A 25,883-nucleotide genomic window follows, 5' to 3' on the forward strand; every position below is an offset into this window, starting at 1 on the left:
GGCAATGGGTTTGGTTTTTTTTTTTTTTTTTTGGTTATAGTGACTAGTAAAAATCTGGTAATGTGTTGCCTATTCCTATTTTAAGTATTAGAGAAAGGTTTGAATCTCAATTCTTTTTTTTTTATATCTATACTTTTTTTTATTGTGCTTTATATGAAGTTTTACAAAGCAAATTAGTTTCTCATTAAACAATTAATACATATATTGTCCTGTGAAATTGTTTGCCAAGTCTGCAACATGTCAACAGTCTCCCCTTCTCAACCTTGGGTTCCCCATTTCCATTCATCCAGCTTTCCTGTCCCCTCCTGCCTTCTAGTCCTTGGTGTGCTTGTGTGCCCATTTAGTCTCCTATACATGGTTGAATTACACGTGTTGTTGTTTGTTTCATAGGCCTGTCTAATCTTTGGCTGAAGGGTGAACCTCAGGAGTGACTTCAGTACTGAGTTAAAAGGGTTTCTGGGGGCCATACTCAGGGTTTCTCCAGTCTCTGTCAGACCAGTAAGTCTGGTCTTTTGTTATGAGTTTGAATTTTGTTGTATATTTTCTCCAGCTCTCTCTATTGTGATCCCTGTCAGAGCAGTAGGTGGTGGTGAATCTCAATTCTATTACTAGCTCTATGAACTAGGGAAAATTGATTATAAAAAGATCATAAAAAAATAACCTTCCTGAACTCTAGTGTCTTAGTCTGGAAAACAGAAATAATATTTTATGTCCAGGAGGGTTGTGCTGATAGATGAGGTAGTCTGAGTGGGGTGATAAGCACAGTCTGGCATTTTGTCAGAGGTCGGTACAGGACAGGAAATGCTGTGTCTGGGGCTGCAAGCTAGGAGAGGCTTTAAACCAGAAGTCCCCACAGGGCTAAATTTAATGATCAATCATAGTAAATAAAAAAGCATATATCTTCTGTTATTTACTCCATTCCTCTTTGGCATAGCTCTTTGTAGCACAGTCTGAGTAATTATCTCCAACTGTGAGCCGTTCAAATCCTTTTCAGAAACAGGAATATCAATCAATCAAAAACAGTTTAGTTACTTCTGGATTTTTTTTTTAAACTGTAAAAAATCAGGAATGTTAAAAATTCACCTTGCCTTTGTACAGCAGTAGAATAATACTTTGCCAATTATTATTATTTTCTATTGTACTTTAGAGGAAGGTTTACAGAACAAACTAGCTATTCATTAAACAGTACACATTTTTTTTATGACATTGGTTAACAACCCCATGACATGTCAACACTCTCCCTTCACGACCTTGGGTACCCTAATACCAGCTTTCCTTTCCCCTCTTGCCTTCTAGTCCTTGCCCCTGGGCTGGGTGTGCCCCTTTAGTCTTGTTTTGTTTTATGGGCGTATCTAATCTTTGGCTGAAGGGTGAACTTCAGGAGTCATATCATTACTGAGATAAAAGGGTGTCCAGGGGTCATACTCTCAAGGTTTCTCTAGTCTCTGTCAGGCCAGTAAGTCTGGTCTTTTTTTGTGAGTTAGATTTTGTTCCACATTTTTCTCCAGCTCTGTCCAGGACCCTCTATTGTAATCCCTGTCAGAGCAGTCAGTGGTGGTAGCCAGGTACCATCTAGTTGTACTGGACTCAGTCTGGTGAAGGCCATGGTAGTTGTGGCCCATTAGTCCTTTGAACAATCTTTCCCTTGTGTCTTTAGTTTTCTTCATTCTCCCTTGCTCCCAAAGGGGTGAGACCAGTGGAGTATCTTAGATGGCCTCTCATAGGCTTTTAAGACCCCAGATGCTACTTACCAAAGTAGAATGTAGAACTATGTTATGCCAATTGAACTAGATGTTCCCTGAGACCATGGTGCTCACAGCCCTTAGGCCAGCAATTTGGTCCCTCAGGGAGTTTGGATGTGTCTATGGAGCTTCCATGAACTTTCCTTGTACAAGTTGCCCTGGCTTCCCCAGTATTATGTACTGTCTTACCCTTCACCAAAGTTACCACTTATCTATTGACTAGTTAGTGTTTTTTTCATCCCCTCCCTTCAAAGGTTTTGGACTTTGTCAAATGCCTTTTCTGTGTCGATTGATATGATCGTGTGATTCTTTTCTTTTATTTATGTGATGAATTTCATTGATGAATTTTCTAATGTTGAACCATCCTTGCATACCTGGTATTAATCCTGCTTGGTTGTGGTATATTATTTTTTTGATATAATGCTGAATTCTATTGGCTAGAATTTTGTTGAGAATTTTTACATCCATATTCATCAGAGATATTGGTCTGTAATTTTCTTTTTTTGTGGTGTGTTTGCCTGGTTTTGGTATCAGTGTTATGCTGGCTTCATAGAATAAATTTGAAAGTGCCACTTCCTTTTCTGTGTTCTGAAATAGTTTGAGTAGTACTGGTGTAAGCTCTTCTCTGAGTGTTCGGTAGAATTCTCCAGTGAAGCCATCTGGGCCAGGGCTTTTTATTTTGTTGGGAGTTTTTTTTATTACCTGTTCAGTCTCTTCTCTTGTTATGGGTCTGTTCAGATTTTCAACATCACTTTGTGTTAGTTTGGGTAGGTAGTGTGTTTCTAGAAATTTTGTTCATTTCCTCTAGGTTTTCAAATTTCTTAAGTATAGTTTTTCATAATACTGTGTTATAATCCTCTTTATTTCAGTTGAGTCTGTTGTAATGTCTCCCATTTCATTTCCTATTTGGGTTATTTGTGTCCTCTCCTGTTTTTCTTTTGTGAGTTTAACCAGTGGTTTGTCAGTTTTGTTGATATTTTCAAAGAACTAACTTTCCGTTTTGTTGATTCTTTTTATTGTTTTTCTATTCTCTATTTCATTTATGTCTGCTGTGGTCTTTATTATTTCTTTTCCTCTGGTGGTTGTGAGCTTCTTTTGCTGTTCTCTATTTGTTGAAGTTGTGTAGCCAATGTTTTGATTTTGTCCCTTTCTTCCTTTTTGATGTATGCATCTATTGCTATACATTGACCTCTGAGCACTGCCTTTGCTGTTTCCCAAAGGTTTGGGTATGATGTGTTTTCATTCTCATTTGATTCTAGGAATTTCTTGATTCCATCTCTGATTTCTTCTATTACCCAGTGGTTTGTAAGCAGGGTGTTATTCAGTTTCCATGTAACTGATTTTTTTGCCTTGGTCTTCTCGTTGTTAATTTCTACTTTGATGGGGTTGTGGTCAGAGAAGATACTTTGTATTATTTCAATGTTTTGGATTTTGTTGAGGGTTGCTCTGTGGCCTAAGATGTGGTCTATTCTGGAGAACATTCCATGTGTGTTGGAAAAGAATGTGTACTTTGCAGCTGTTGGGTGGAGTGTTCTATATATGTGTATGAAGTCAAGTTAGCTGATTGTGTCCTTTGGATGTTCTGTATCTTTGTTGAATTCTTTCTAGATGTTCCGTCCTTTACTGAGAGTGGTGTGATGATGTCTCCTACTATTATTGTGTAACTGTCAATTTCTCTTTTCAGTGCTGTTAGAGTTTATGTATTTTGGAGCCTTGTCATTGGGTGCGTAGATATTTATTATGGTTTTGTCTTCATGACAGATCATCCTTTCATCATTTTATAGTGTCCTTCTTTGTCTTTTGTGGTGGATTTTGTTTTAAAGTCTATTTTATCTGAGGTTAGTATTGCCACTCCTGCTCTTCTTTGGTAGCTGTTTGCTTGATATATTTTTTTCCATTCTTTGATTTAATAAATTTATGTCTTTGTTTCTGAGGTGAATCTCTTGTAGACTGTATATTGATGGATCCTGTTTTTTAATCCATTCTGTCACTCTCTGTCTCTTTATGGGTGCATTTAGGCCATTTACATTCCATGTAATTGTTGATAGGTGTGCATTTATTGCTGTCATTTTGTAGTGCTTTTTTTTTTTTGGTGCTGATGCTTTCTTTGTTCCTCTTACTCTCCTGTGCTGATTTCCTATTGTTTGTGGATTTTTTTAATTTCTTTTGTTTTTGTAGATTTTGTTTTTACTGAGACTTTATGTTTTTCTTCTTTATTTTGATGAGTAGGTTTGTAACTTTCTTTGTGGTTGCCTTGAAATTTACCCTTATCTTCCTAGGTTTGTACTCATCTATTATTACTTGGTATTGCCTTGCCTTCCTCCTCTTTAGAAAGTTCTATACCTATGCTGTTTATTCCCTCTTCTGTTGTTCTGACATGTTTGTCATTTGCAGATTAACCCCTCTGGTTCCCTGTTGTAAATCTTTTTGTTTTGAATAGTCCTTGAGAGTTCATTTCCTAGGTTGGTGTCTGGCTGGTACAATCGTACATCCTAGGATGGACGTAGGATCTGATGTTGTTTGTTCTCAAAGTGAAGGACTCCTTTTAATAATTCTTTTAAGTTTGGTTTGGTTTTTACATATTCCCTTAATTTTTGTTTATCTGAAAATATCCTAATTTCACCATCATATTTGAGTGAGAGTTTTGCAGGATATATTATTCTTGGTTGGCAATTTTTTCTTTCAAGATTTTACATATGTCATCTCATTACCTTCTCACCTGCATGTTTTCTGTTGAGTAATCAGAGCTTAGTCTTATTGTTTCCCCTCTGTATGTGACTTTTCGTTTTTCTCTAGCTGCTCTCAGGATTCTTTGTTTGTCTTCGATGTTAGAGAGTGTGATTATGATATGCCTTGGTGATTTGCTTTTGGGGTCTATCCTATGTTGGGTTCGTTGAGATTCTTGGATGGTCAGCTTTTCATCTTTCATGATATTAGGGAAGTTTTCTGTCAGCAATTCTTCAACAATCTTCTCTGTGTTTTCTGTTTTCTCCTCCTGTTCTGGAACTCCTATCACTTGCAAAGTTTTGCTTTTGATTGTGTCCCACATAATTCTCAGGGTTTCTTCATTTTACTTCATTCTTTTTTTTTCTGATTTTTCCTCAAACAGTTGTATCCAAGTATTTGTCTTCAATTTTGCTGATCCTGTCTTCCATTGTTTCAGACTTGCTCCTCAGACCTTCTATGCACTGTCCGTTTCTGAAATCTTGTTGTTTATCTTTTGGATTTCTAACTATTGTTTTAGTAAGATTTCTAGTTGTGAATTTGACATTTTATTTCTGTATTATTTTCCTGAATTATTCCATTTTTTGGTCTGTATTTTCCACGAATTCATCTGCCTTTTCCATGAATTTGTCTATTTTTTCCTCACTTTTGTGTCTTTTTGCTTCAACTTTTGGATAGCCCTGAATAGTAGAGATTTGAATTCCCTATCATGTAGTTCTAGTGCTTTTTCTTTGGCTGGAAAGTCATCTGGTGTATTATTTTGGACCTCTACTGGAACCATCCTGTCCTGTTTTTTTATATGTTTTGATATTGTCTGCTGTCTTTGGGACATTCAGTAGTTATTTTCTTCATTTATTGATTGTAGATTTGTTTGTTTCATCCTGTTTTATTTGGTTATGTCTGTGTAGGCAGGCTGTGCATTCTTGTTGTTTGCTCGTCTGTGGGCACAATACTTTTCACCTGTTTGTCCAATGGACAAGGCCATTTGCTTAGCTATGGTGCAGCAGACAGGTCCAGCTAAAGGGGAAGGGCTGAGATAGGTTTTTGTGGCACGTATTGGGGCCAACAGGGCAGGCCAGGGGTCAGTGCAGAGCAGGTTCTAGTAGGCCTTGCCTGTGGTTCTTGGGAGTGTGATGTTCAGCATATGATGCAGGTAAGCAGGAGGGAGGAAGGAAGTTGTGATGTGTGGATCTAAGATGGGTATGGTAAAGAAGAGAAGAGGAGAGAGAAATAGGATCCAAAAATCAAACAAAAAAAGTGCTGAGGGATCTTGCCTTTAGAGTGGAGAGAAGAGAAATGAAGAAATACAAAAAGGAAAAAAGAAAAAGAGAAAAATAAATAAAAATTTAAAAAGTAATGCCCCCCTGGATCCCACCATCGCCTGGGGAAGTGGTTCCCAGGCCTCAGAGCACAGTCCGTCTAGAAGGGGTGGAGATGGCACATTATGCCAGGTATGCAGGAGACAGGAAAAGAAGGAAAACAGAGAGAGATGAGAAACTGAGAAATGAAGAAAGGAAAAAAGAAAAAGAAATAAATGCCCCCAGGAATCCCACAGGACAGCTGTGCAGAATGGGAAAGTGGCTCCCATGCCATGAAGTACAGCCCGGCTAAAAGGGGCTCCCAATCTAGGAAAAGAAAAAGAAAACAAACAAACAAAAAAGGCCCAGGGGATCCCACTAACGTGACTGTGCAGACTGCGGAAGCATTTCCCCAGCCAAGCAGCACTTCACAGCCTGTCAAGAAGAAGCAAAGATGGCACACAGAGCCAGGCATTGGAGAGGAAGGAGAGGGGAGGAGGTGAGAAGAAGGGAAGAAACCAAAAGAAGCCAAACAAAGCAATAGCAGCAACAAATTGGTACTGAAGGAGCCGGCTGGTGTGGGCAGGGAAAATCCAAGTGGCAAGGAGCTGGCGCCTCCCAGGCCATGGTCACTTGGCCCACGGAAACAGCAGAGGCTGAGCAGGGGGAAGAAAGGTGGGGGTTGGGAAAGCATATATCGCTGATTACTGGGTTCTCTGTCTCCTGCTGGAAGCTCCACAAAGCTGCTTTCCCATACTCCCTGTCCGCCGTTCTCTGACAGGAGTCCAAGATGGCAAATCCGTGCTGTGTTAGCTGATAGGGGACCTCCACTCGTATCTCCTCACTCTCTGTTCTCTGTCAGTTTCTTATTCCATTCAGTGCTTGACTGAGTTCTTTATCTCTTCATTTGACACTTAGGGTTCCAGGATTGACGTTTGTCTCCATTTTACTTAGTTTTTCAGGACTCTGCGGTAGAGGGACAGCATGGTGCTTCTGTCTAAAGCACCATGTTGGCTCAGCCTCCCCTACTTTGCCAATTACTGTAACTATGTGTATAACTAGAATTACTGTTTAATATTTTGTAGTCAACAATACTCTAGTCCATTTTTTTAAAATGTAAATTGGTAAAAAAAATTGTTTTGAATCCATAAGTAATTGGGGAATAACTATTATATTTATAAGAAGATTGATTTTTTAAAATTACTTTTCAAGCTATTTTGGAATACTTGAATTATTATATACTTCAATTATCAGAGACCAGCATTTAAGCCTTCCTTCTAACTATCAAAGGTCCTAATGCATTGTTAAGAAAAACTACCTGTCAGTGAACTCTGTGAAATGAAAATGTAAGCATATTCAAATATCTCCTTTACATTTAGAACATGTTTTCCGGTTGCAAAGAGTACAGCAGTTTTTCATTTGTCACTGCATGACTGGTGGACATTACTGTAATACTTTCATTTCAGTGAAATGACCCTGAGGCCACAAAATGTGCTCATACTAACTTAGTGGTTTGTAGCCCTGGGATAGGAGCCTGTATTGTTAAGTAATTCATTTTAGCTCAGGGTTTCCTTTGAAAGAACTAGGTCTGGGCTGAGAATATTACCTCCTAAGAAGTATTCAGTAAGATGGACTGTGTGTCTAAAGGTTAAACTATTTTTCCAACAGGTATTCAATGGTATTAGAAGTAACTCACCCCAACTAGAGAAACTGTGTAGTAGAGTGAATGTAAGCGACCAGATAAAATCTTCAGGAAATACAATGAAAGTCGTTTTTTTCACTGATGGGTCCAGGCCTTATGGAGGATTCGTTGCTTCCTACACATCCAGTGAAGATGCAGGTAAGGGAGAATGTAATAAATACACCTTATTTTAATCTGATGTACTAAACATGCCCCACAACCACTGCCAACAGCACTGGAGCCTCCTATTTTCCCTTTAGTGATAAACGTTACACCTGAGATTTTCTACATAAGACAAATGTACATAGCCAGATGGAAAAACCAACCCAGACAGGAAAAAAAAAAATTGGGGTTTCAGAAAGAAAACTGCTACTGTGAATTAAAAACTTTAAAAAAATACTATTGAAAGAGCTTCCTAACTCTATTCTACGCAACATTGCCATTATAGTTGGCTGTTCTGCAGTTCCTGGTGGATTCTTTTGTGCTGAAAGAGACCATTTACCTCTTAGAGAGCAACTTACTCCCAGAGAGTAACTATTTTAATCAAAGAAAGACAGATTTCATTGTTTCCTAATCATTCATATATATGAAATTAACAGGGGAAAGGGTTTCACATTTGGTATAGAGAATTTTTAAATTAAGCTAGATGTGGCTTCTAATTGTAAATATCCCTTTACTTTCTAGATTGGTGCTATTATCTAATGGTTTTTAAATGTAGGAATAGTGGAACGGTATTTTTTTAAAAAACTTAAGTTACTTCATTGATAAAAGGAACATTTTTTCCCTTGTTAAAAGGGGCAAATTCATTGACACTCCAGTGTTATCATATTCTCTGTTTGATCCAATTAAATTCTTGGGGTGCGTGGAGAATTTCTAATTAGAAGCCATTAAGACCTACAACCACTATATTTGAGCACTTCTCTAAATTAAATACAAAGTAATAATAGGCCCAAATTAGGAAATAATGATGCGCAGCCAAACCTCACCTACCTAATCTGCACTTACAGGGGTGATAAAGAAACTTTTTATTTTCGTACACCGTTCCTTTATAAACTCACAAAAACTTCTTCCATGGCTTACATGCATGAGCTAGCCCTTTAACTACAACACCAGCTTCATCTAGAAAAACCAATAACGGTGGTGATGTTATTTTAGTTATTGTTCTTGTATTGTTTGTATCTTCTGTTATGGCATGAATCTTACTGTTTTTTCTGTTGCCTTTGTTTTCTTAGTGTGTGGCGGGTCCCTTACAAATTTCCCTGAAGGAAACTTGACTTCTCCTGGCTATAATGGAGTCAGTAACTACTCAAGAAACCTAAACTGTGAATGGAGTCTTAGTAATCCGCATCAGGGAAATTCATCCATTTACATTTATTTTGAGGATTTTTACCTAGAAAGTCACCAAGACTGTCAATTTGATGTCCTTGAGTTTCGAGTGGGTGAGTTCAATCAAGAAACAATTTCCCCACAATATTTTTCTTATGCCTGTAGACCACCAAAGATGAAGGAAGTCAAATAGCTATAGTATAAATACATAAGATCCAAAAGAACTTTGTTCAAATGAATTCTGTGCCAAGATTAGGAAAACATGCTCTGATGAACAGTATGTGAGTGGATCAGTGTTTACGACTGGATCCTATGTCTCAAATGATTTCACAGTATGTGAGACTTACCGGTAAGAGATTTCCATTTGCCTCTTCCCTCACAATGAGTTCACGTAGTGCCCTTCAACAGTCTTCTACTACTCAAGACTCCTTTCCTTGGAGACTGGAACTTAACAGAGTCAGAATGTACCAGAAGTTTCCAGTACTTATAGGATTCCCAAAGAGGCTGTGGAATCCTACTTAGGCCTTAGAAGTCCAAGGAAGTTTTGCAATGTACCAGATGGAGAAGTACATAGAAGCTATATGGGAAATTTTCTCTAAAGCAGTCAAGTTTTCATGATAGAAAAGGATTGAGATGTACTTGGTAAACCATAATTCACTTAAGAATTTGTAAAAATCTGCATTCCTGAAAAGTGAATCGATTTTAGTTTTTTCCTACAGTCAAGGCATCTTGACTATCTATCAGATAGTCTATCAGATTGCTCCCACCATTACGTTAACACACTCTTTTCCCTGTAAATAAATTAATAAATATAAGGGGGAAATAATATCATAGATCATCTGTACTGTCAAAGGCTCAATGAGTTCTACATTATCCGAAAATTTAAAGAAAAGGAGAGTGAAAGACTCAGAAGCTAACGTAGTTAGCTGGTGAGGATGTTCTGGGGCAACTACAGAAATCAGTTCTGGCTACCTTTGAGAACATGGCATACAGAATTTTCAAGGAGCGTTTGTATGGTCATAGACCAAGTGCCTGAGCAAGAGAATTATCTTGGCTTTCCGAAGTAGATTAGTCTAGACAAGACTTATGAGGGAAATAGATGTTGTAATTTGAAAATGTTCTCTATGTGATTCTCATAAACACTCACCATGTCCACCTGTTTCAAAACCACTAGCTTATAGAATCAAGCAGAATAGTTATTTATCAAATTCCAGTCAGTTAAATGCAGTCTTCTCTTTATCATCTCAGTCTTCAAGACACTTCCAATACTTAATTTCACTGATTTGTAAGATCAGTAGTGTTGATCTGAAAGAATAAACAGAGAACAGATAAATGTGAGCTTGTAGGTGTGCTATAAATGTTAATCAAATTACTGTCAAAAGTATTCTTCATAAAAAGACTCAGCGCCAGCCTGACAATTCTTTGCCTGAGTACTGAATATTCTTTCCTTTTAGTTGATTAAATACAATGAAGAAATCTTTAAAAATCTAGGTAATTATTACTTTTTTCTTGGTGATATATTTTGTCACTGTTGGTATTACCCATTGCCATCAAGTTGATTCCAACTCATAATCGGACCCTATGGGACAGAGTAGAACTGCCCCATAGAGTTTCCAAGGAGCACCTAGTGGATTCAAACTGCCAATTTTTTGGTTAGCAGCCATAGCACTTAACCGCTATACCACCAGGGTTTCCACTTTTGGTATCATACCTCTTATCCCTAAAGGAGGCATATCTAAAAATTTATTATTTTTAATAAGTTCTAGCACTGTTTACAGAGGTGCTAAAATAATTATGAAAGCACTAACTGGAACAAAATTACACATTACAGAGAGATTTATACCAAAAAAGTATGAGATTTTTAGCCCATTGGAGGAACTTTTTCTTTGGCAGTTGACAGAGATAGAGAGGAACTTTGTGAATTGTCTGCTACTAAATCATGATTTAAATGTATGCCAATAAATACTGTAAATTTTTTATTATTTTTTAAAATATATGTCATATATAATATATAGCATAATATATATCATCTGTTAAAAAACAAAATACTTGTTGCCATCGAGTTGATTGTGACTCATAGTGACCCTGTCGGACAGAGAAGAACTTGCCCCATAGGGTTTCCAAGGAGCCACTGAGCTCTTAACCACTACACAGCCAGGGCTCCATATTATATGTTATATAATATAATTTAATAAGTAAATTTATTTAAATATTTTAAATATATTAAAATGTGTTTAATAAATTATATACAGTTGGTTTCAAAGGCTATATAATAATGGCACTTGGTATGTTATTTTGCTTAGGAAATGCTGATGGACCTCTGATGTGGAGACTTTGTGGCCATTCAAAACCTACAGTACCATTGGTCATACCTTATCCTCAGGTCTGGATACACTTTGTCACCAATCAACAAGTAGAACATACTGGATTCCATGCAGAGTATTCCTTTACAAGTAAGAATTATGGTTAAGCTCTCAAACACTGATGATAAAGTAATTGATGAAAAACTTCAATAAAGTTTTATGTATTGTTTTTCATAAAGATCTCACACATCTTTTGTTAGGTTTATCTCTAGGTAGCTATTAGTTGTTTTGTTTTGCCAATGTCAGTGGGATTTTCACATTTTCTAACTGATGGTTGCCAACAACTAGGAACTGTTTTATTTTTATACATTGATCTTTCATCCAGAGAACTTGCTACACTCTTATTAATCTTAACGTTATGTCTATAGAATTCTCTTTGGTTTTTCTGTATAAACAATCATATCTTCTGTGAATGATAGTACTTTCTATCTTTCAATCCCAATACTTCATTTCTTTCTCTTGTCTTAATTAGCTAAGTCCACTATCATAATATTGAACAGATGTAATTACAGCATCTTGTTTCTGATTTTAATGAGGATGTACAACATTTCATTTGTTAATTATATTAACTGCTCATCAAATTAAAGAAAGTCTGTTTAAGTCTTAGTGTACGAAAAAGGGTTTTTTAAAATCATAAATGGGTATTAAATTTGATAAAATGATTTTTCTGCATCTGTTGAGATGATCTCATTTTTTTCTCCTTTAATACATTAATGTAGTAAATTATATCAAAAGATTTTTCTCTTGTTAAACCATTCTTGTGTTTCCAGGATAAAACCTTTGTCATGATATGTGTTTGCACATTTCATTGGATATTGTTTGCTAATGTTTTGTGTTGGATTTGCATCTGTGGCATTCAGAATTTGTACCTGAAATTTCAACCCAAGACAGACAGCACAAATTCTTGCTGCTTCCCTAGGCCAATAGGAGTTTTTCTAATTTCTTTTCACTGACATCGCAGTCCTTTTTGTTTCCCAACTTTACATAAAAGTATCAGTTCCAGCCTTTCATTTTGTGGGGGTCCAAAGCCATATCTTCTCTTCCTTCATGGTCATTAAAACCTCACATGCCAACCCCTAGCATCTATATCTTGGTTCTATATTCTGACTGTCACACTTTCAGTATGAGATTATCCCTCTAAATCTGAGTTCACTTACTGGTATGAAAGGAGCCCTGGTGGCGCAGTGGTTAAGTGTTCGGCTGCTAACTGAAAGGTCGACAGTTCAAACCCATGAGCTGCTCAGTGGGAGAGAGATATGGCAGTCTGCTTCCATAAAGATTACAGCCTTGGAAACCCTGTGGGAAGTTCTACTCTGCCCTATACAGTCACTATAAGGTCACTCTATGGCAATGAGTTTGGGTTTTATTGCTTATGAATTTTAGAGATCCCATTTTGTTTCCATTGAGTTTGGCTGTATATTAACACATGTTTTTGTTATAGTTGTGTCTAATATTTCTTAGTGTTGTAACCAAAGGGTTGCTTGGAGGAAGGAGTAAGATAGACTGGTATCTATTCACTCCACCATCTTGGCACTTTTTATTTATTTATCAGATTGAAAGAAAAGAGTCAGACCTGAGGAAACAGTATTATTTGTGTTAAACATCAGACCATACTATGCTTTAGAAATATATTCGTTTTTCAACTAGTATGCTGATATATAATTTGATAGCTGACTTATGAATATATGTGCTTAATATCAAACAATAAAATTTCTACTTATTGTGTTGATCATATTCTTCAAACTTATGTTTTTTTCAATGGCCTGGTTCCTTTCAAGAAAGATAGTGTCATTTACTTTGTCCCTACTGCATTTACTTTCAGCTATACACATGTGTAATTCTTCTCCATTTATGATACAGATTATCTTCATTCTTCTTTGTGTTAAACTTGAGCTTATCTTTGCTATGTAGAAGCAATATGATATTCTGTTTACTCTGATCTCCCACTCAATTTTTCTTTGCTTTTATACAATTTTATTTACTCATTTATTTTTATTGTAGAGTATGACTGCTGTAAGTACTACTAACTTTGGCTTTGTAGGTGTTTTTCCTTTTATCTTATTTAGAGGGTTACAAATCTAATTTTCAGACTGTGGCGGGATACAGACAGGTGAGAGTGGAGCGATTGCAAGCCCCAACTATCCGGCCTCTTATGACAGCTTGACCCACTGTTCTTGGTTGTTGGAAGCCCCACAAGGCCACACCATCACTGTGAGTTCTAATGATTGGGTAATTTACTTCTGAGACTATAGAATAACAATACGATGTCCCTTTAATAAGCAAGCAATTAGAGTAGGCTTTGATCCTGCAATCAGAAAACAATATCCCATTGTTTTCTCTGTGAAATTCTCTCATTAGAATACATGCCCTAGTATCTACAAGTCTACCATTAATGATGACTGAGCTCTCTCTTCCATGCATAGGAGAAGCTATACATAGAAGATGATTCCACATTCAGGAGAAAGGTGTATTCATGTTCTTAATATGAGTTGCCATCCTAGAATCAGGTCCTCTAATGACTCCTGTTCCTGGAGAAATATCCTATCTCAAAACTTTCAAGAGAAAATCTTCAACAAGAACAGGGGAAAAGAGGGAAGAATTAAATAAGGGACAAAAATAAAAATAGTATATAAATTTAAAAAAAAAAAAAAAACAGATTTGTAAGGATAGCTTCCCCAAGGTAGATAAGCTCACTTACAACTCGGAGTGCCTCATAATTTGTTTTTTGCTCCTCCAGCTTACATTTAGTGACTTTGATGTTGAATCCCATACAACTTGTGCCTGGGACTCAGTCACCATCAGGAATGGCGGCTCTCCTGGATCACCCATAATAGGACAGTACTGTGGAAGTTCAAACCCCAGGACAATTCAGTCCGGATCCAACCAGCTGGTGGTGATTTTTAACTCAGACCATTCGGTGCAACATGGTGGCTTTTATGCTACGTGGATCACACAAACTTTAGGTAAAGGAAACGTTTTCTTCACTCATTTTTTTTCAGTGATCTATTAACTAATTCATCAAATATACATTACATACCTACCCTGTGTCAGACTTGATTTTAAATATTTAAACATATCATCTCTTGTAGCAACCCTGTAAGAAAGATACAACATCAGTATATATTTTCTCCGTTTGGCATGGGCAGAAACTGAGGATAAGTGGCTTGATAATTTGCCCAGGTTACATAGCTGATAACTGGTAGAGTCAGGATTTATGTAAAGGCAGGCGAGTCCAGAAACATTGATCTTAACACTTCACCGTGCCACCTCCATAGGAAAAAGAGCATGGTACAACCAAGGAATCGCAAGTAGTAGAAAATGTGTGCTAGAATCACAAGCAGTTTAAAATATTTGGAGCTTGGAGGCAGAGGGCTGAGTAGTGGGTTGAGGGCAGGAAAGCAAGTTGTCCACATCAGGAAGAGCCTTGGCTTATATGTTATCCCTTGAGCAATGAGGAGTCATTGAAGAGTTTTGAGTAGGAAAGTGATGAGGTAAGATTTGTGTATTAGAATGAATGCTCTGTCTGTAAAATGTGAGTACTGAATCAAAATATCATAGACTTGATTGAAAATAGTAGCTTTGTGCATATAAAGTGTAAACTTGATGAAAATTCTCAGAAAATAGAAGGATATGTATTGGATACTTTGTCCAGGATTTCTGTAAAGCCTTGCAATACTGCACAGGGTAATTCTTACCATTAGAGTCAGACTTATTATAAAAATCTCTGTAGAAATAGTCAAACTTTCCCTCACTAAAACACTGCTGCTGTTGAAGTCAGAGGGGATCTTTAGATGAACCACTGGTTTTCCAAGGATTGAAAATTAAAAGATTTAATAAATGCTCTCTAATTTAATGTCATCGTTTCGTTTGTTTAGTTTTTTTTTTTTTTTTGAGTTCACGTTTTTCTTTGTCATCTCTTAGATACATGTTTCAATATTATAAGCAAATTCTAAATTTTTCTTTTTCTATCCATGTTATTTATTTCTATCCATTAATCAGTTTCAATATGAATGAACCAAATTGCTTAGTGGAAGAATTTTCCCCTCTTCAAAATCATATTCTCTAACTAAGTACATCAGAGTAAAATTACAAACAGATACAGAGTTGTATTTTCATGTGTTAGTGGTAATAAAATATGGAATTTGGCCTTGTCAAACTACAAATACTGTATAACCTCAAGGGAAGTAAAATATTTGTGATTATTTGAAGTCAGAAGTCTCTCCTCTTTATTGTAAGATTTAGTGGTTTCAGGTGAGTTCAGTATACGTGTAACAAAACCGTAACAGCTGAAGTTTCGTCTTGGTTCAGTGCACCTTACATTTATTGAGAGTTCTTGCTGAGCACCTGCCCAAAGACCAGTGACTCACATGTCAGGGAAGAGACACTGAAATCTCACATTTAGAAATGTTCCTTCTCTAGAAGTCTTAAATTTTAAAAATGGTTATTCTCCTCCTTGCAGATTAATGAGTTTTTCGATGACAATTTTTCAGGCTGTGGTGGAATACTTCACTCAGACAATGGTACACTCAGATCCCCTCACTGGCCTCAGAATTTCCCCGAGAACAGCAGATGTTCGTGGACAGTCATTACTCACGAAAGTAAACACTTGGAGATCAGCTTTGACAACAACTTCCTAATCCCCAGTGGTGACGAACGTTGTCAGAACAGCTTCGTGAAGGTTAGTGCTCTTGTTTATTTAACTGGAGCCGAACTGGTTTCATGAACATAAACGTTTAGACTAGAAATGACTCATTACCTCTCAAAGCAAGAAAAGGAAAATTTTGCTGCTCGGATTATTTGGATGACAAAGTGAGAAAACTCAAATGTTAAGAGTTAAAACTTGAACCTCAACACACATCCTTGTAAGTATCTTGTGACTTTTCACTTGCCAATACATGGGCAAAGTAATTCAGTTACGGAGATTGTTCTCTGGCCTTATTAAATTCTCATGAACATTATGGTTTTTCCTTCCTGTGGAAACTAGAGAGAAGGCTAAGTCTTTTGTTTGTTTGTTCATTTTTGTTTTATTGTCTAATAGACATTCAAGGACAAATGCCCTTTGGGCTGGAGATGTAGCTAGTGCCAGCTTTTACTCTGGCCCTTAAGAGCTCACAAGCTGAAAAGAACACAAGAGAGCCGTGTAGAAATTGATGGACCGGCCAGCAAAGCTCTCTAAAGTTGTCCTGCTCATGTGGCACAGAAACACCACTTTCCTGAACGATGACCATGATGATTGAATGATAAATTCATTTCACACATTTCATACTTTTATCTTATATGTTATGTCTCTAAGGGGCTATGCCCTTTGGTGGAAAGAGCATTGGCTTTAAAGTCACACTGACTGGACTTCAGTCACAACTCTCCCACTTACCACTTGCTTGCTCTTATGCAGGTTAATCAAGCATTTAGGCTTCCATTACTCAGTTATAAAATGGAGAGAATAATTTCTACTTTAGTGGGGGTGTTTTAAGCAGCAGAGGTAATATGACACAATAACACAAAAAAGCACTCAGTACTTGGAGTATAAAACCACCTAGGAGTGGTAGCAGCCTTTATGGTCATTGATGTTATTATATTTTATATCATCTCTTGAATTATGTTTTATATCTCATTGATCCATACTTGCTGTTTCAATGAAATTCCATATCTATATATGTGTTTCATAAAACACTTCAATACACACTCTTACTAACTGCTTTTTATATGAAGTAAATGAACTCTCTTCTTATGGAATGAGTCAACATCAAATCTATAGACTTAACTAAAGCCCTGCAAGTCCTGTAGTTGTAAAAACAGAATTTCAAAAATGACTTGGGTAGAGACTTCTGGTCCAGACAAAATGGCATTGGACTGTGGGTCTCCACTCCTCCCTGCTAAATACAATTATAAACTCCAGAAATACTGCAAAAGACAACCAAAGATGGACTCTGAAAGCAAACAATTTGCCCTCCACGCAGGATAAATGGCAAATGCCAAAGCAGCTGTTGTGTCTTCCTTAGTATTTCGAAAACTCAGCTAGATCGTGTCAACTAGGAAAAGTTCAGAGGAAACTGAATAGTAATTGAAAAGAATCACTGCCCAGCTACATAAAAATGGACACAGTCTCCTTGGAGGAGTCAAGAATGGGATATGCTATAAAAAAGCAGCTTAAAAAATATTCTCACAGTATGCTCAGGATTTTTGTGTTTTATTTACTATTATGTTTAATTCTATATACACCCAAGTACCGTTATTTTCAAGCCTAAGTGCATTAAGATATGGTCAGCGGAATAGTGTAAGCACTAAATCATGTTTATGACTCTACCAGGTGTGGGCAGGAACTGAGGAGGCTGACAATGCTCTGTTAGCCACAGGCTGTGGGAACATGGCTCCGGATCCCATCATCACACCGAAAAACACATTCACTGCTGTGTTCCAGGCTCAGGGGGCTCCAGCTCAGGGCTTCTCTGCATCCTTTGTAAGCCGTAAGTAGCACTAAAGGCTGAAAGGTCCTTGAAAGCTCGTGCCTGCCACAGTCAGGGCTGGGGAACAGTGGGACAGCTGGACCAGGGATGACTGGAACCAGGAGTTGAAGAAGAAGAATACAATTGCCTAAAGCATGGACAGGTGACCTAATCCTTACTTCAAAAATCAGTGAGAATGGAATTAAATTCAACAGTATGTCAATTGACAAGTGACATAAAAGACATGAGTGCCACTAAAAAACAGTTGCCATTGAGTCTATTCTAACTAATGGTGACCCCATGTGTGTCAGAGTAGAACTGTGCTCTGTGGGATTTTCAATGGCTGATTTTTTTGGAAATAGAGCTCTAGGCCTCTCTTCCAAGGAACCTTAGGGTGGACTCGAGCTTCCAGCCATTTGGTTAGCAGCTGGGCATGTTAACAAGTTGTACCACCCGGGGACTTCTATGAGTGCCACTAGCCAAAGTCTAAAAATAAGCCTAAAATCCCAACTGGGGCAGGCATTCAGCAGAAACTTGGGAGGTCAGTAACTAGTAGACACCATTGTGCCTGGCATGTGGCACATATACCACTTGCATCAAAATCACTTGGGAGAGCTTTGAAAACACACATATTGGGCCTCATCCCAGACCCAACTGAATTCAGAATTTCTATGGGTGAGGACTAGTAATGGCATGTTTTAGCTCTCACCCAGATGATTCTCATTTTCAGTAAACTCTGGGAGACATTTTCTTCAGGATTTTCACTTCCTAAGTCAGTACATGGGTCCACTTCTCTGGCTACTAAACACAAATTAGGTTAGTGGGAAATGTAGTCGTTTTCAAGACTGATAAGCAATGGTATGTGCTTGTTGACTGAATTAAATTAAGGAGCCATTAATTGCAAATGACCATTTAGGAAAAAGTTTGAGGAAAGGAATTAGAGGTAATAATACAGTAAACAGATATTTTAGACAGGAATAAAAGAATGAGGGTTGTGTAAAGGAAGCAATGAAAGACAACCCAGACCTAATCTTAGATCTTCAAGTTGGTTTGTTGTATGGTATGTATATTTGTGCATAACTATGTTTGTTTTAATATCAGTTTAGAAGGATACAGATATTTTCATACTTACTAGATCATGCAGTGATATGGTGATATGAAAACAAATTTCTTTTTAGTGGTAAAAAGATATTTCTCTTTATTTCTGACATCAGGAATTCTCATTAAATGAGAATTTAATGAGCTGGGATTATGGTATAAATTCACCTATTTTTTTTTTTTTTATAAGTAACTGTTCTTCTTATAGCCAGATTACAAGGGTAATTGATGTAGTTTTCTAATTATAAGAATAATACATCTTTAAAACATTAAGTGTATGAAGTATTGACTGAGGGCAAATCACTTTTCATCATTTTTTTTCTTTATCTGCATGAATTATATTCAGTCTTTGCTAATTTATCCTTTCTTGAATATATTACAATGACGTGATTTGCAGTAAAATTTCTACTACTTAACCCATAAAACTCTATAGGCTTTTCTAAAGCTATATATATTCTCATTTTGCTTGTATATTTGTAAATCAGAGATTCATTCTCTTAGTTATTGCTTCTTCCATTTGGAGTACCTCAAGGAATTAGGCCTGTAGAGAATTTAGGAAATTTGAGTCTTTCCTTCACTGATAAAATTAATACTTTATGCAAGAACAAATGTTATGATAGCGCCTTTTTGTTCCCCTGTAGGATGTGGAAGTAATTTCACTGACCCTTCAGGTTACATCATTTCTCCGAACTACCCAAAGCGTTATGACAACAATATGAATTGCACCTACATCATTGGGGCTGATTCTCACTCTGTGGTCCTCTTGACTTTTGTGACTTTCCATTTGGAAGGTAAGTGTGTTCTTAATAAATTAATGAGGAGTCAGTGGAGGGCAAGCAGGCAGAGATACCCTAAAATCACCCTTTAAAGAAAACAGTAAAAATATATTACCAAAAAAACAAACTAAACCTGTTGCTGTCAAGTCGATTCCGACTCATAGGCACCTACAGAGGCAATTTAATGTAAACTTAATTGAAATTCCATCCAGTATTGTAAGAACACCTGTACCGGTCTGTATATTCCATCCAGGAGTACAGAAATAATTCAATGGCTTTAAGAACACAAACATCACATAAATTGCTTAAAGAAAATAAGTTTAAAGTGTATTACATGTTAAGAAGAGTTTTTTTTAATTTATTCATTTTCTTTTACACGCTACACACATATGTGCACACACCCACACCCACATGCATGCACATACTATAAACTAACTAGCAAGAGAAATTGTCTTGCTGAGTCAAAATAGCTGCTTACTAATGTTAAATGAGCGAGTGAGTAATAGTATTAGATATTTGCTGGCTGGAGGGTGAATGACAATAGACACAACTTGATGTTTAATGGATACTATGACACTTCAAAAAAGGAGTCCTGGTGGCACAGTGGTTAAGTGCTCTGCTACTAACCAAAACGTCAGTGGTTCAAACCCACCATCTGCTCCACAGGAGAAAGATGTGGCAGTCTGCTTCCATAAAGATTACAGCCTTGGCAACTCTATGGGGCAGTTCTACTCCTTCCTGTAGGGTCACTCTGAGTTGGAATTGACTCAGCAGTAACAGGTTTCATTTTATCAGGCATGGCACTTCAGAAAAGTGATCGCTTCAAATATATTAATATTTTTTACAAATTAACTTTCTATTTTAAAACTACAATTAGTCTGTTAATTTGTCAAGCTACCTCTGCATAATCAAAGTTTCTTTCTGTTTGGGTTGATCTCCTCTGGCAGTGAAAAGTTAAACTTATGTTCTACATTATTCAACATCTGGGAAATTTTTATGTTTGTTAAAAATAGAAACGACATGTCAGTACTCATCTATTGATAAATTATACAAAGCCTTTCTCCCTTTTCTCTTTTTCTATGACCTCACCTCCTTTTCCTACATCTCTACAGTTGTATTTTCTGGCATATGTGTTTGATAGAGCATGCCAAATATAAACTGATGTATGTCACTGTCAAGCTAGCATAAAAAGTGAAATATAATCTTTTCAGCATGTGCCAGCACAAAATCCCAGTGATATAAAAAGATGTCCATGATGTATAAATTATCAGGGTAGGGGGAGAGTTTTAAAACACTATGTATAATGTCATCCAGTTTTCTATCTGGAATAACATACATATGAAAAATATCTGGAATGCTATTAAGCAGTATGTTAAGAGTGTTATGTCTGGACTGATGATCGTCATTTTCTTCTTTATACCTTTTGTTTATCTTTATAATCAGGAAGAAAGTTATTTTAGAAGGAGAGAAAAGGAGAACATGATATGTGGTTAGGATTTTTCATTGGTATGTGCATTTGTTCTCATTAAATAATAAACGCAAGAATGCCATGTGTCAATAGCGTGCATATAGCCAAAAAAAAACAAAAAAGTCTGGTAAATATACTATAAAGCCACAAAAGGCACTGCCAGTACCAACGGAATCTCTATTATTACAGCGGAACTGCTCTGACCCCAAACAGTAGCCCCTGGGCTTAGTTGACTGAGTGGCGGAAAAGGGAAAATGTACCCTGGACTGCCTGACGTGTGGTGTGGTGGGAGAGAGCACAGCATTTTAGGGTGGGTCTCCATCCCTGGTCTGCCACCTCCTAGTCATGTAACTTTGTGCAAATTGCTTAATCTTTCTTTCTAATAATCACTTGCCTTTTTTATCAAATTGTTGTTAGCTGCTATAGAGTCAGCCTCCGAGTTATGGTGACCCCACACACAACTGAACTAAATGCTGCCCTGTTGTGTGTGTACCATCCCCATGATCAGTTGTGGACCAGACCATTGTGATCCATGGGGTTTTCATTGGCTAATCTTCAAAAGCAGATTGCCAGACCTTTCTTCCTAGGCCATCTTAGTCTGGAAGTTCTGCTAAAACCTGGAACAGGTTTCAGTATTGTCATGGTTTGAATTGTGTCCCCCAAAAAAATGTGTATATCAATTTGGCTGGGCCACAATTCCCAGAACTGTATGGTCATCCTACATTTTGTGATTGTAATTTTATTTTAAAGAGGATTTGGGTGGGATTGTAACACCACCCTTACCCAGATCACATCCCTGATCCAATGTAAAGGGAGTTTCCCTGGGGTGTGGCCTGCACCATCTTTTATCTCTCAAGAGATAAAAGGAAAGGGAAGCAAGCAGAGAATTGGGGACCTGATACCACCAAGAAACAAGCACCAGGAGCAGAGCACATCCTTTGGACCTGAGGTTCCTGCGCAGAGAAGCTCCCAGACCAAGGGAAGACTGATGCATCACAAGGACCTTCCTCCAGAGCTGACGGAGACAGAAAGCCTTCTCCTGGAGATGATGCCTTGGATTTGGACTTACAGCCTACTGGACTGTGAGAGAATAAAATTCTCTTGTTAAAACCATCCACTCGTATTTCTGTTGGAGCAGCACTAGATGACTGTGACAAGTATCATAGCAACACAAAAGCCCCCAATGATAAGCACAAAAGTTATGAAAGTGAGATAAAGCCTGTAGAAACATATTTCATGCACTACAATTTATCACAGTGGCCATTGTTTTTGTTATTTCTGCTGTTAGTATTTGGGATCTCCAGGTGTGCCTGTACACAAGTCATCTGAGTGCAGATCTGTGGTTTTGCCAGATTAAGTGATTTCTACTTCTACTAACGAATTTGCTAACCCTCAACTAGTTGAAGAGACTGGTGTGTGTGTGTGTTACGGGATTTCCTTATGTCAATGTTTTATGACATTTTCAGGGTTACGAGTACTCAGCATTTTCAAACTACTAAATGAGAAATTTCTGGCTGTATAGTAATTGAATTGTGATGGTTCCCAAAAAGGGCAACACTAATCAAATGTGTTTTAAAATTAGGCTATCATCACTATCATATCAGTACCAGAATTTCTTGAATTCCCTCAACAAGCTAGGGATTCATTAACTGCATTAAAAATAACCTTTCCACAGCCCTTCTAAAGAGAGCCTGGGGGAGTCACGTGCAGCATAGTGGATAAAACTGAAGAATTGCTCTCAGGGAAGGTCACAGCCTCATTGCAGAGGCATCGACCTTTCTAGCTGCCACAGGTGGTAGGAACTGTTTCTGAGAGAAATCATTCAAATGATCAAGCGTTTCTGAGCCCAGATACCAGCAGAGCAACTGTTGGCTTGGGCAGAGACTAGGATTACCAGGCTGTTGTTTTGTGGGCTGTTAGCACAAAGGGTGGCATTGGCAAGGGAAAGATGGGCTACACCAGGCTACATAATACTACAAGGAAACATGTTTGTCCATACATTGTGCCACGGAACACTGATAACGGGCTAGGAAAGTTTGCTGGAAATTTGGGCAACTATACTGATTATTCAGCCACACACTGTGCTTTCCTTACTGGAAGGTTAAAAAGATTCAGTGACCTACTTTCCATTAAAATAAGTTACTCTAAAGGTACACTATGCTACTTTATGTTGGCATAAGTTTTCCTAGCCTTCTCATTATTATTACATTTCTAATACTAGCCATTCTACAGGCTTCTGTAGAATGTAGAATTATAGGCTTCTCAAACTTTGTGTATAATCACCATTGCAGTATAAAATTCCAGTGAAATCCATTAAAAGACATAGAAGAAATTTCCATTTGAGCATTTACAAGGCAACTTTTTCGTTTCTGAATTTAACTTCAAGATCTTAACGGTGTCTTCAAAAGTTATAAAATGGAGAGTTAACTTCAAAACATTTCTTTTGGTCAAAAATTAAAAAAAAACAGAAACAAATGCTAACCAAAAAGAGAGGGAGAGAAACTATTAATGTGGTGCTTATTCTGGAACCAGGTATTATTAAATAAATGGTTATTTTATTTTCCTAAATATTTAGTAGGCTGAAAATACATTTTTTACATTCTCATGATTCGTGTGGCCGTGTAAATGCCCCTAAGCTGCTGGAGAAATTATAGATGCAGTTTTTTCAATTAATAGATAAAGCAACCAACTTTATATGGAAGAAAAGAGGTCCTGGGTAAGCAAAGCATTATTGAAGAAAAAGAACAAAGTAGAAGGCCTCATACTACCTGATCTAAGAACCTACTATACAGCTATGGTAGTGAAAACAGCCTGGTACTGGTACAACGACAGACTCATAGGCCAATGGAACAGAATCAAGAACCCAGATATAAATCTAACCACCTATGGTCAGCTGATTGTTGACAAACGACTAAAGTCCTTTAAATGGGGAAAAGACAGTCTTTTTTAACAAATGGCGCTGGCCAAACTGGATGTCCATCTGTAAAAAAAGCTGAAATAGGACCCATACCTCACACCATACACCAAAGCTCACTCAAAATGGATCAAAGACCTAAATATAAAACCTAAAACGATAAAGATCGTGGAAGGAAAAGTAGGGACAATGTCAGGGGCCCTAAAACATGGCATAAATTCAGTACAGACTATAACAATGCACAAACACCAGAAGATAAACTTGATAAGTGGGAGCTCCTAAAAATTACACTTACGCTCATCAAAAGTCTTCACTAAAAGAGTAAAAAGAGAACTTACAGACTGGGGAAAAAAAAATTGGCTACAGCATATCCAACAAGGGTCTAATCTCTAAACTCTATAGAATACTTCAACACCTCAATAACAAAAAGACAAATAATCCAATTAAAAAATGGGTAAAGGACATGAACAAACACTTCACCAAAGAAGACATTCAGGCAGCTAACAGACACATGAGGAAATGCTTGTGATGATTAGCCATTAGAGAAATGCAAATCAAAACTACCATGACATACCATCTCACCCTGACATTACTGGCACTAATCAAAAAAACAGAAAATAACAAACATAGGAGAGGTTACAGAGAGACTGGAACTCTTATGCACTGCTGGTGGGAATGCAAAATGATACAATCAGTATGGAAATCAATGTGACGCCTCCTTAAAAAGCTAGAAATAGAAAAGCCATAGGATCCAGCAATCCCTCTCCTAGGAATATATCTTAGAGAAATAAGAGCCATCACACGAATAGACATATGTACACCCATGTTCAGTTGCAGCATTATTAACAATAGCAAAAAGATGGAAACAACCTAAGTGCCCATCAACAGACAAACGGATAAACAAGTTATGGTACATACACACAGTGGAATACTATGCAATGTTATGAACAATGATGAATCTGTGAAACATCTCACAACATGGATGAATCTGTAGGGCATTGTGCTGAGTGAAATAAGTCAATCACAAAAGGACAAATATTGTATGAGACCAATATTATAAAAAACAAGAAAAGGTTTACACACAGAAAAAACCATCTTTGATGGTTATGAGGGAGGGGAGGAGTGGAGTGGAGATATCACTAACTACATAGTAGATAAGTGTTAACTCTGGTGAAGGGAAAGACAACACACAATATAGGGGAAGTCAACACAACTTGACCAAGGCAAAGTCGTAGAAGCTTCCTAGACACACTTTGAAGGACCAAGGTACTGGGGCTGAGGGCTGGGGACCATGGTCTCAGGGGACATCTAGGTCAATCGGCATAATATAGTTCATAAAGAAAATTTTCTACATCCTACTTTGATGGGTAGAGTCTGGGGTCTTAAAAGCTTGCGATCAACTATCTAACATACATCTATTGATCCCATCACGTTCAGAGTAAAAGAGAATGAACAAAGCCAAAGGCACAAGGAAAATATTAATCTAAAGGACTAATGGACCACATGAACCACAGCCTCCACCAGCCTGAGCCCAGAAGAACTAGAAGGTGCCTGGCTACCACCACTGATTGCTCTGACAGGGATCACAATAGAGGGTCCCAGACACAGTGAGAGAAAATGTAGAACAAAATTCTAACTTACAAAAAAGACCAGACTTACTGGTCTGACAGAGACTGGAGAAACCACTGAGACTATGGCCCCCTGACACTCTGCTAACTCAGAACTGAAGCCACTCCTGGAGTCCACGTTTCAGCCAAAGATTAGACAGGCCTATAAAACAAACAACACATGAGGAACGTGCTTCTTAGTTCAATCAAGTGTACGAGACCAAATGGGCAACACCTGCCCAAAAGCAAAGACGAGAAGGCAGGAAGGGACAGGAAAACTGGATAAATGGACACTGAGAACCCAGGGCAGAAAGGGAAAGGGGGAGAGTGCTTACACATTGTGGGGATTGCAACCAATGCCACAAAACAATTTGTGTATAAATTTTCGAGTGAAAAACTAATTTTCACTGTAAACTTTCACCTAAAACTCAAAAAAAAAAAAA

The 25,883-nt window shown here is 37.5% G+C and overlaps 1 protein-coding gene across 1 annotated transcript in view; it reads left to right on the forward strand.

The window, feature by feature from the left end:
• CUBN (cubilin) overlaps positions 1 to 25,883 on the forward strand; it is a 396,867-nt gene that overhangs the window by 308,836 nt on the left and 62,148 nt on the right. The window contains 8 exon segments of the mRNA XM_004391280.1: positions 7,433 to 7,604; positions 8,678 to 8,884; positions 11,075 to 11,224; positions 13,224 to 13,345; positions 13,872 to 14,097; positions 15,625 to 15,812; positions 17,442 to 17,598; positions 19,317 to 19,466. Of these exon segments, the coding sequence (XP_004391337.1) occupies positions 7,433 to 7,604; positions 8,678 to 8,884; positions 11,075 to 11,224; positions 13,224 to 13,345; positions 13,872 to 14,097; positions 15,625 to 15,812; positions 17,442 to 17,598; positions 19,317 to 19,466 (1,372 nt within the window).

This window comes from Trichechus manatus, unplaced genomic scaffold (assembly GCF_000243295.1).
Source record: "Trichechus manatus latirostris isolate Lorelei unplaced genomic scaffold, TriManLat1.0 scaffold00075, whole genome shotgun sequence".
Taxonomy (NCBI): domain Eukaryota; kingdom Metazoa; phylum Chordata; class Mammalia; order Sirenia; family Trichechidae; genus Trichechus; species Trichechus manatus.